This window comes from Eleutherodactylus coqui, chromosome 8 (genome assembly GCF_035609145.1).
Source record: "Eleutherodactylus coqui strain aEleCoq1 chromosome 8, aEleCoq1.hap1, whole genome shotgun sequence".
NCBI classification, from domain to species: Eukaryota; Metazoa; Chordata; class Amphibia; order Anura; family Eleutherodactylidae; genus Eleutherodactylus; species Eleutherodactylus coqui.
Window position 1 is genome coordinate 56034976 of NC_089844.1, and position 12653 is coordinate 56047628.

Below are 12653 nucleotides of genomic sequence, written 5' to 3' on the forward strand. Positions count from 1 at the left end.
TTTTTGGTGGTGTAGACTATGGGATTCTGGGTGATCAGGTGATGGCCCCAAGCTCACATTCTCAAAGGGGGTGTGCACCTTGACAGAAACGCTAGCCCATAATTAAACATTTTTAGTATAAAAAGTATAAATACAGAAATGCTTATAGATAGCTAACTATGGGCTGGATTTAACTAGAAGCCAAATAATTTTGTGGACCGCCACTTTTCTTTACATAGTATGTAAGGCTGAATGAAGACAATGTCCATCTAGTCCAGCCTGTCTATCCTCCTGTGTTGATCCAGAGGAAGGCAAAAAAAACCAGTTAACCTAAGACTTGTATCCTATAATGTCCTTCCTCTCCAGAAAGACATCAAGCCCCCTTTTAAACTCCTCTATGGATTTTGCCATCACCACTTCCTCAGGCAGAGAGTTCCACAGTCTAACTGCTCTTACAGTAAAGAATCCCCTTCTATGATGGTGATGTAACCTACTTTCCTCTAATCGTAGCGGATGTCCTCTTGTTACCGTCGTGGTCCTGGGTGTAAACAGATCTTGGGAGAGATCCTTTTATCGTCCCCTCATGTACTTATACATGGTTATTTGGTCGCCTCTTAACCTTTTTTCTAGAGTAAATAGTCCCAATTTGGATAGCCTCTCTGGGTATTCCAGTCCCGTCATTCCATGTATTAGTTTAGTTGCCCTTCTTTGAATCCCCTCAAGCACTGTGACATCTTTCCTGAGCACCGGTAACCAGAATTGTACGCAGTATTCCATGTGAGGCCTGACAAGTGCCTTATATAATGGAAGGATAATGTTCTCATCCTTCGCCCCTATACCTCTTTTAATGCACCCCAAGACTTTATTTGCCTTTGCAGCAGCTGACTGGCATTGGTTACTCCAGTTTAGTCTATTATCCACTAATACCCCTAGATCCTTTTCCATATCACTTTTCCCTAGTGGTACCCCATTAAGTGGATATTGGTGACATCCGTTTCTCCTGCCCATGTGCATAGTCTTACATTTTTCAACATTGAACTTCATTTGCCATTTTCCTGCCCAAGCCCCCAGCTTATCCAGGTCCGTTTGTAGCCGCACATTGTCCTCCGTTGCATTAATTATATTGTATAATTTTGTGTCATCTGCAAATATTGATATTTTGCTGTGCAGCCCCTCTATCAGGTCATTGATAAATATGTTGAACAGAGTGGGGCCTAATACTGAACCCTGTAGCACCCCGCTAGCGACTGTGGTCCAATCAGAGTACGAACCATTTATTACCACCCTCTGCTTTCTATCATTGAGCCAATTTTTTACCCACTTACTTTTTCGCCCAGTCCGAGCTGCCTCATTTTGTATATTAGCCTATTATGTGGCACGGTGTCAAAGGCTTTAGAGAAATCCAGATATATGAGATCAATAGATTCTCCCTGGTCCAGCTTAGAGCTTACTTCATCGTAGAAACTGATCAGATTTGTCTGACATGAGCGACCCTTCATGAATCCATGCTGGTGAGGAGTTATTCCCTTATTCTCCTTGAGGTACTCATCGATGGCGTCTCTCAGAATCACCTCGAAAATTTTTCCTGTTACTGAAGTGAGACTTACTGGCCTGTAGTTACCAGGCTCACTTTTGCTCCCTTTTTTGTAAATTGGAAGCACGTTGGCAATGCGCCAATCCAATGGTACTACACCGGTCTTGATAGTGTCTAGAAATATTAGGTATAGCGACCTAGCTATCTCGTCACTTAGTTCCCTTAGTATCCTTGGGTGTAATCCATCTGGGCCCGGCGATTTATCAATTTTAGTTTTCTTTAGTCGCTTCCGCACCTCCTCCTGCGTTAGGTATGAGATATTTTGTGAGGGGTTCATTTTATTCCCCTGCATCTCGTGTGGCATTTCCTTTTCGTTTGTGAATACACTTGAGAAGAAACTGTTTAGTAGATTTGCTTTCCCTTTGTCATCAATGATTTCTCCTGCATTATTTTTTAAAGGGCCAGCGCTCTCCCTGCAAATCCTTTTGCTGTTAATATAGTTGAAAAATAGCTTCGGGTTGTTTTTGCTCTCTTTGGCGATCCGTCTTTCTGCTTCCTCCTTGGCAGTTTTGATCCTATCTTTGCATACTTTGTTTTTTTCCCTGTATGATTTTAGCGCTTCTTCGCTGCCCTCTTGCTTTAGTAGTTTGAACGCTTTCTTTTTTTCGTTTATTGCCCCTCTTGCCGTCTTGTCGAGCCACATTGGTTTCCTTTAGTTGAGTTTCTTTTATTTTTAAAGGGAATGAACTGCTCACATGAGGTGATTAGGATCCTTTTAAACTTTTCCCATTTGTCCTCTGTACTGTTATTTTTGAGGATGTTGTCCCAATTAATGTTACCGATAGTAGTTCTAAGCTCATCAAATTTTGCTTTACTAAAGTTTTGTTTCTTTGTCGCTCCCTGATAAGGCTTCCTATTGATTGACAGCTGGAAGTTGATTATATTGTGGTCACTGTTCCCCAAGTGCCCCTCAACCTACACCCCCTTTATACGTTCCGGTTTGTTGGTTAGTACTAGGTCCAGAGTGACCCTCCCTCTTGTTGGTTCCTGCACAAGTTGGTTCAGGTAATTGTCTTTAATTACTCTCAAGAACTTATCACCCCTGTGAGATTTGCAGGTTTCGTTCTCCCATGTTATATCTGGATAATTAAAGTCCCCCATGACAATTACTTCGTTGCGCTTTGACACCTCTTCTATCTGCCTTAGTAGTAAGTTTTCAGTTTCTTCTGTTGCTTTTGGTGGTCTATAGAAGACCCCTATCAGGATTTTGTTATTTTTTCCTCCGTGTATTTCTACCCACAGAGATTCCACCTGTTCGTCTCCTACCCCTATATCCTCCCGTAGCCTCGGCTTCAAGTTCGATTTGACGTACAGACATACCCCTCCCCCTTTCTGGTTCCTTCGGTCCCTTCTGAAGAGATTGTACCCCTGCAAATTCACCGCCCAATCGAACTTATCATCAAGCCATGTTTACGTAATTCCGACTATATCATAATTTTCATCAGTCATTCTCGCTTCAAGCTCACCCACTTTACCAATCAGACTTCTTGCATTCGTGGTCATACAATTTATATCTTTTTTTTGTTTTTTAAATTTGTTTTGTTGCCATTTGTACTTATGGCTGATCTATCAGTTCTAACTGTACTAACCCCACCCCCTGCTCGAGCCCCATTCCCTTCGCTTGGACCCGGATCGCTAGTTACACTGGCTACCCCACTATTTCTCATTTTACCCTCCCCCCCAGTCCCTAGTTTACCTCTTCTGGCACAGTCCTTCTCAAAATAGGATTAAGCTCAGGTATTTAAAACTATGAATTTAGGCCGTGTTCCGTTGAAGGAATGTGGATATACAGCTGCAGGTCCAAAGTAAAGCGGGTTTACATTACAAGTTAAAGCTTTTTTCACCATGGATTTTGTAATCCCAAATTCCTACAATTTATGTCTGGATTTATTCAGTAGTTGTTACCGCTAAGCAACTTTGCACATAATCTTAACTTTACTAATGAAATTTATAGTAGCAAGAGAAAGTAAGTGAACCCTTAGGATTTACTTGGATTACTGCATAGGATACAAATAAAATGTGGTTTGTTATTCAAGTCACAATTCTTGACAATCAAACTAAACACAGTTGTGCTGCTCATGTCTTCCTGAGCACACTAGGGGCTCACGCCCACAACAGTGTTTTCACCTTGTATTACATATGCCTTACACGGACTTTCATTGATACACGTGGACACTGCGTATTGATACACACGAGAAACAGCAGCATGCTCTATTTCTCCACATATCATGCAGTGTGAGCTGCAGACATTTGTGTAGGCTGCGTATGAAATGCTGTCCATACGCAATACATTGAAACAGAGCAGAGAAGTAAAAATAAAAAGTCACTCTGCGCATGTCTGTGTGTGATACTCGGGCATGCGCAGTGCACATGCAGCCACATGTGGGCTCTGCCAGCAGCACCGATGTTCACAAAGCTGTAGAACGCTGTAAGGAGGCCTGCAGTAGATTACACATACGCCCGTGGGCATGATCCCCAAACATTAAGGATGCAGGGAGAAACCGCAAGTGAACCTGCGTTACTGACGTTTTCAAGAGCTATTATTCGGCAAAGGTGATATTAATGAAAGAGGTATTCCAAGCATTTAACCCCTAGGAGTACTTATGACCTATCCCCAGGATAGTTCATCAATAGTTGATTGGCAGGGCTCACCGTTCAGGGCCCCAGCGATCAGCTGATGTAAGCTCCTGCATGGACTGCAGCAGGGTCAGGCGTCTGCAATGAGGCCCGAGTCTGAAGTACAATAGAAGGTTTTGCTTTCACTAATATCAATGGGCATGAAGCCTTCTATTATACTTCCGGCTCTGACCCCAACACAGGTGGAGCAGTCAACAGGTCATATGCCTGTTGATTGAGGAAGGAGCGAAATGCTACAAGACGCATCTGTGGCTCAAATACAAGTTTTCCATCCTGGCTTACTAGTAAAGAGTCTTGTCATCTGTATTCCTATTTCTGGTGGTTGCCCTTGGATGTCTTGTAATCATTGCAAGAACAATGAATTTAAATTTATATTAAAAAAGGTTTAAAGGAGAATGTAAGGGCAGCAGTCCATCTAATAATCTTTATTTGTATAGCGCCAACTTATCCCGCAGAGAAGTTGAAAGAATGATCCAAATCACATAAGCAAATCACTAAAGAATGGTTGATATAGGAAATGGTATTTCCTGGAATGGCAACACCAGAGTTCTGACCTTAACATTCTTGAGATGCTATGGCCTAACCTAAAGAGGACTGTGCACACAAGGCATCCCAGAAATAATGATGACCTGCAGGGAGGAATAGTCCAAGATTCCTTTTCAATCTTGTGCAAATTTTATTTGCAGCTACAGAAAACTATTGCTGGATGGGATTACTGCTAAAAGGGGATTTAGAAGTTATTAAATTCAAGGGTTCACTTTTTCTCCCTGCGCTGTGGATGTTTACTGAATGACCTCAATAAAAATACATGAACAGTACAACTGTTTGTGACAGATAAACTAAATATATAAATCGCAGATTAAACATAATCAGAACACATTTTATAAGTGATCAATGTAGAAATCCAGGTAGTTCACTTTCTTCACTTCAACTGTCCACATCTGACAATTAACAGTCATTTTAAACAATCGGTTTTCAGCAAATATTATGCACCCTCAAATTATACATACTAATTATCATCAATTTGTGCTCAGTTAGATTTAAAAATGGGTTTCATGACACACACGGGGTACTCTGTATATCATTCCTTCAGGCACAGTTCTAAATGGCTTGTTGCGCCTTCTCATTTTCTATTCTGACTAGTGAGGCTGAGAAAATGATGCCATGCTTCTTTTTTAAGTGCTGAGGCATGAATTTCTTTTTCATTATCTCAGCAATTTTTCAACAGGTTGATAAATGCAGATTTTATGCAGCCAAGCACTACAATTTAACATTAGCAGAAAACTTAAATGGGTTTACAAAAGGATTTTTTCTTTAAACTTAGCTGGCCATGCATTAAAATATAGTTACATGGTACTGGTGTATTATGTCTCCACCAGGCTGCTGATTGGCTGGGCTGTGCGATACCCTCCTGTCTCAGCTTCAAGCGGCTTCCCCGACGGCCTCCTTGCAATGGGCCCGGCTGTAATTGTGTTGCTGCCGACCTTCCTGCAATATGGCATGCCATCCCAGCTCCCCAGAAGGAGACACCAGTAGAGGATACGCCAGTACCAAGTTACATATATGCCCCCGCCCTAGATCCCCGCTGCTCCAGTGCTGCACTGTTTTCCCACTAGTGCTATGTTTACAAGCTGCAGCCAGTCTGTATATGGAATGTCAGAGACCGATTGCAGCCGATGACAGGCAGTGAGCTTGTGACTGTCTGCACTCAGTCTTGGATGGTCCATATACAGACTGACTGCAGCTTGTAAACGGAGCACTGGTGGGGAGAATGCCCGTACTAGAGTTTCGGGGATCATGGACAGGTGCATTTATTATTTTTATGAATGGCTAGCAGTTTATTTTTCTCCCGATTTCTTTCAACCTTAACCCCCTTAAAAAAAAAAAAAAAAAAAAAAAAAAGATATATATCTATAGCTCTATCATGATTCATTCAAATATGGTAAACAGATTTAATATCGCATTTGTTGGACACAATGCAAATATTCCCAGCATTACAACATAAGCTAATTGGTAAAAATGGAATCAAGGGACATAAATCTGACTATACGTCTGGAGATTTTGCACCAAGTAGTGACATTTTTGTCTACTTTTATAAATGGTTTTTACCATTGTGGAGGGCGATAAAGAATTATGTAAACTGACACCTACTACAGCCTACTGTGTCTATGCTGGACACATGAAAGGCATTCAGGTATCTTGCAACTACCAGTCACAATAAAATTGGAAAAAACACTGCTGATAACGTAATTTATTGATTACTAATATATACCTCAAGTAAATTTAGTTTGCGCACAACAACCGCCCTAAATGCATTTTAACCCCTTCGTCACGGAGTAAAAAAAGTTTCCCCGTTCTCCAGAGAGCAATAATTTGTTTTTTCTCTCTTCAACCCCCCAACGTCATAGGATGTAAGGTTACGTCATAGCAGCATGGTACTTAATACAATATGACGTAACCTTACAACACGTGGATGGCACGGGATCTGGCTTTTACCGAAAGTTGGCCTCCTGCTGCAACACTGATCCTGTAGATCACAGCATTTAGTTTACACGGCCTCCTGTAGGTCACAGCATTCAAAGGGTTCACAGAGGGATGGCGCTCCCTTTGTGACGTCATCATACCCCCGCAATGTTATCGTGGATTTCCATTGGGTTGCCATGGCAACAGGACACCAGATATAGACGTCCTGCTTTGCTATTGCCTTTGATCGCCATTACAAGCGATAAGGCATTACAGTACATAAGTCCTGCAATGTCTTATCACAGCTGCTATGGTTCAGGTCTGCAACAGGGACAGATAGTGTAAAAAAAATGTTTAAAAAAAATGAAGAACCACCCAACCCTTTTTTGCCCTCATTTGTATGAAAAAATTTAAAAATGTAAGAATAACTCCACATATGTGGTATCATTGTGTCCATAATGACTTGTTCTGTAATTTGAGCACACTAATTCTCCAGCAAGAACTGTAAAAAAAAATAGAGACAAAAGGCTTTTTTTTAACCTCCCAAAAAGGAGTAATAAAAAAAAACCAAAAACATATGTACCCCAAAATGGTACAAATAAAAACTACAGCTTGTGACGCAGAAAGCAAACCTCCACAAAATTCAGTCCATGGAGAAATAAAAAAGTAATGTGACTTTGAATGTAATGATGCAAAAAGAATTATATTTTCAAAAAAAAAAACAAAAAAAAACAAAAACCGGGTTTTATTGTGCAAAAGTTGAAAAACCTAAAAAAAAAAATTATTAAGTTTTCGATATTACAATCATACCAACCCGCTGAAAATATGTATAGTGCCATTTATGCTGTATGATTGATGCTGAAGAAAAAACAAAATTAAAAAACAATGGCAGCATTGTTTTTTTTTTTTTTTTGAGAGCAGAGAGAAAAATTTAGTTTTACAATGCATTATTTGCACCCAAAATAGTAGTAAAAACTATAGTTTGCCAGACAAAAAACAAGCCCTTATACGGCCAGGTTAACGGAAAAATAAGGAAAGTTATGCCTTTTGAAAAGTGAAACGAATATCCCCCAAAAATCGTTGTGCCCTAAAGATTAAAATAGGCCATGTCCTTAAGGGGTTAATTCCATGCAGTTGTATGGGACCTTAGATTTTGCAGGACAAGTTTTTCTACAATTAATTTTGAGGTAAATACATATTTAATAACCCTTTTTGGGGGCGTTTACAATGTTCACTGCGTGGCATAAACATGACAACTATGCTGCAGGTTGGCTAACAGCGCTACATTACAGGATATAGACCTTAAATAACCAGCAGGGTTGTTGAGCTCAAATGTCGGTCCAGGGATTATTCTGGCTGCCATTATGGAGTCGGGAAGGAATTTTTCCCCCAGTATGAGGGTAGATTGGCTTCTGCCTCACTAGGGTTTTTTTCTGCTTTCCTCTTGAACAGGAAGGGGGGGTGTGTGGAGACAGGCTGAACTGGATGGACATTAGTCTTTTTTCAGCCTAGAATACTATGTTACAATATCAAACATATAGCTTTGTTAAGGGTGGATGATTTTTCATAAAAGTAAAATCTTGATCCAAGTTTTCTCGATATTTGCCTCGAGTGCAAATCCGGGACAAAACAGGAGTATTGTGCTGCACTATTTTGTTTGCAAGAAAGCCAGATAGCATGACAGAAACTCACTAGATCCCATTATAGACAACGAGTCCTTCGGGCACCATTCCTTCCAGCCACGTGCCACATTCAGCACTGCAGTTATTTTTGTTGTTTAGCTCCCAATACAGAACAAAATAACGGAAATAGCGCAAGTGTGAAAGCAGCCCAAGAGAACAGGTTTTTTTCTTGTTTTTTTTTTTAGGGGAGGGGGGGGGGGGGTTTACATAAGGGAATTTCAAGCACGGCAATTCCTGAATGCATGTTGATAAGAACTATATGGGGCATGTCCAATATCAACACCTATTAAGGAATTGCTTACTTAATACCCATTATATAATTTACACAGACAAATATAAAATGTATGTGTATTATACATATTTTGATTTCTCGCAATTCTGTGCCGATACTAATCATCTGAATGTTACATGGGGATGTCCATGGTCAAGCAGCAAACATAGGAGATTTCCCGATTGATTAGTGTTCAGCTAAACAAATTGATAAATCTGCTTTTGTACATACAATCCATTCACGATATGAAGCAAATTAAGGTATATTTGGTCATCTTTGACCAAAACAGTTTAAAAACTTGTGTTTTAATTTTACTTGAACATATATTGGAATTACAGCGTTACAGAAAATTTAATATCTCTACATATTATGGAAAGAATAAGACCTTGCCCATCTTCCTAGACCCAATAGAGCCAGAGAGATAAATTACCAAAAGTTATGGTTCTTGATGGCCTTCCTGTATTCCTTGACCTCGTGGGTCTGAGAATTGAACATTTGTTCATAAGTTCAATGAACTCGCGTATATAATCTCCAATTTTTACGAAACTTTTGAGGTCGGGTGTTACCCTTGTATAAAGGCTAGTTTTATGCAGCATGGCTTGTTTTTATTAGTACCATTTTGGAACACAGATTACTTTCATTTCTTTTTTTGAAAGGGGAGAGGAACAGAAGACTGCTCTTCTGGCAACTGGCTCTTTTTTACGATGTTTATTATCAATTTTATAGTGTGGGTCATATGGATGCAGTGAATTTAACAGTTATGTGTAGTCTTATTTTTTCACTAATAGACCACTGTCTAACAAGCACCACTGTCTTTCTTCACCTAAAGCCACTTTAGTGCTGTGGTGAGCGTTGTAGAGTCAAAGGTGCATGTTGTTCCCTCCCCCTGGAGGGATCTGTAGCCTTACTGCCTTTTTACAGGGGACGATTATGGTTCACATTGCCAGGCTCCCATGGGAATTTGACTGATAATTATCCCGTGTTAATGCTTGCAGAAAATTCAATGACGGGTCGTTCACTATTGAACTAATACGATTACTGTGAATGGTGGCAGGGAAGGGAGGAACACTTCCTGACCCGCTCCGCCTCCCATTCCGGCAGCGCTGTGAGCGATGCCAATGATACTCACTCCTGTGTAACTGCACAGGAGCAAGCATCACTGGGACGAGTGTCAGGCATAGTTTGCCTGACAGCTTGTCCCGTGTAAATGGACCTTTAGGGAGGAGATTGGAGAATGACAGGCTCCTTCTACTCCTCGCCTTTGCTCTGTAAGGCTGAAGTGACAGCTGCAAGTTTAGTACATGCAGCTCCCATTTTAACGCTCTCCATTTCCAACTAGAATGGAGCTACTGCTGCAGCTCTGGTCTTGTTTGAAAGCAAAGACTACACCACGGCTCTAATCTCGCTCTAAGAAAAGACAGGTGTTAGAATATCACCACCCACCACATCCCTGAACACTACTTGGGCAGAACTATAAGGTCCTTTTCACTTAGGCCGAGTATCTTTCAGGCAAAACTAATGTAGTTAAGGAGGTTGTCTCTGGGACAAATCGCTTTTGAAAGAGGACTGTGGGGCAATTAAATGATCATGCCAGGTCCCACTCAGAAGCTCATTTCTTTTTAGCTGTCCCTGTAATGCAGGATAACTGAAATCTGATAGAATGGGCATATAATAGAACAGGGATGCGCAACTCCAATTCTCAATGGAGCCCAAGAGGTCATGTTTTTCCGGATATCCTATAGTAAAAACATCTGCGTCACCTGTGCAACACTGAGGAAATCCAGAAAATATGACCTGTTGGACTGTAGTTGTACACCCCTGTCATAGAAGGTGGTGCTGGATGTGGGACCCCCACTATGATTATCATATGCCCTAAGAAGCCATATGGGCAGTAATTGTCATTAAAACTTGCAACCCAGTAAGTGAAAAGTAAACTAAAAGATATAAATATAAAAATCATGGTATTCAGATTCAGCTACCATGCCTCCAACTATGTGACTTAGTATACCTAACTGATAGGTCGTAGGTCAGTTGTTTGTAATAACGGCGTTTAAAAGCTTTAGTGAGAGGCAACCAGCTTAAAAGGCATAGATGAAGAAACAAGAAAAATGCTGCAAGTGACACGGGGACAACTGGATTTACCCAAATGAGTAGGAAAAAAGTGCTAAAAGTATAAATTAAAAAAACAACAACTTGCAGTTACAACATTCAAAAAAAGTCAGATTCATACCTTCAGTCATTGCTTTTGAGACGATGCCTAGAAAAAGAAAAGAGAAAGAAAAATTGACATATTACAAAACTTCTTTAATACACTTTAAACTATATTGGAAGAGGCTAGCATAGCCACTTCATGATTATCTTCCAACCATATATTACTTTAAATCCAGGCAGCCCTTCAATTAGTTTTTATATTGTCTGAATAATTATGCTTGTTACAGATTTATTTACCGTATATACCGGCGTATAAGGCGACGGGGCGTATAAGACGACCCCCCAACTTTCACCTTATACGCCGGTATACAGAGGAGAAAAAAAAAATCCTTACTCACCTGCCCCGGCGTTCTGTCGCGCTCCGGCAGGATGTCGCTCGCTCCTCGTCCCCGGCGCAGCGTTGCTTTCTGAATGCGGGGCTTGAAATCCCCGCTTCCAGAAAGCTAATACACACGCCGGCAGCCATGACAGCATTGAATGGCTGTGATTGGCTGAAGGCGCACGTGGCTTCAGCCAATCACACTATTCAATGACATCATTGAATGGGTGTGATTGCTAACACACGTGCGCCTTCAGCCAATCACAGCCATTCAATGCTGTCATGGCTGCCGGCGTGTGTACTAGCTTTCTGGAAGCGGGGATTTCAAGCCCCGCATTCAGAAAGCAACGCTGCGCCGGGGACGAGGAGCGAGCGACATCCTGCCGGAGCGCGACAGAACGCCGGGGGAGGTGAGTAATGATTTTTTTTTTTTTTGAATTACCGGCGCATAAGACGACCCCCGACTGCAGAGCAGATTTTTCGGGGTTCAAAAGTTGTCTTATACGCCGGTATATACGGTATATTAGGATTAAAGCAGTATTCCCACAATAGTATATGTCATCAGCTACAGGTCAGTGGGGATCCAACTGCGGCCCCGCCATCAAGCCTGAGAAGAATGAGGACGCCAAAAGCTGCACTCTATCATAGTGACAGCCGTCTCTTAAGCAGGAAACTACAACATATCCCATTCTAGAATGAACATGTTAAGCGTTGCTCACATTCTCACAGATCCAGCCCAAAATTCCGGGCAAAATAGCACAGCACTATTTTGTCAGGGAAAATGCTGGTAGTCAAGATGGAAACCCAACGGATCCCATTAAAGGGGTTTCCAGGTATTTACTATTGAGGACGTCTCCGGAGGATACACCATTCACCGTGCGTTATAAACCCTTTTAAACTATAGATATTGCTACTAATGTGGCGATATCAAATATGTACATATTTTATGCCAATTTGGGAACAAGTGGATTTTTAATAAAGACAAACCATGAAGTGCATTTTTTTTGCTATGTAAGTTTTTTTAATCTCACTACAGGACTTGATTGTGTAATTCTAGCTTAAAACCCCTTATTTGTTGGCAGCACTATGTTAATAGGCGATGTGCTGCCCAAGCAGACATGAAATAACTAAAATAAAAAATGGACGCATGATTGATTGCAGGTGGAAAACTATGTTGTGCAATTCTCATCCTGTGAGAAGTCGTTTTAAAACAAGTGCCAATCAACTTCTACTACTGTTGATCAGAACCTGTATTGGCAGTTGGGCTGCCTGTCTAAAAAGGTACCCAACACTCAGATTGAGAGATGCCGAATCATGTCAACCCTGAACCATGTTTAGTCGGATCTACTCTATGTCAGAAGCAGCAGCACAGCCAACCATGCAGAGGAGTTGCACGAGTCAGGCCGGTTTTACATCTGCGTTGGAACTTCTGGTTGGAGGCTCCGTTTCAGATCCGGCACAAAATACCTGAAAAAACATATGCTGCATGCAGTGCTT

General features: G+C 41.2%; 1 protein-coding gene across 3 annotated transcripts in view; it reads right to left on the reverse strand.

Annotated features, from left to right (window-relative positions):
• The window catches only part of ADARB1 (adenosine deaminase RNA specific B1), a 133278-nt gene that overhangs the window by 33332 nt on the left and 87293 nt on the right, over positions 1 to 12653 (reverse strand). For all 3 annotated transcript variants that reach the window (XM_066575649.1, XM_066575647.1, XM_066575648.1), the window contains one exon: positions 10857 to 10883. In XM_066575649.1, coding sequence (XP_066431746.1) covers positions 10857 to 10866 — 10 coding nt within the window. In that variant the 5' untranslated portion in view covers positions 10867 to 10883. The remainder of the gene's footprint in view (positions 1 to 10856; positions 10884 to 12653) is intronic.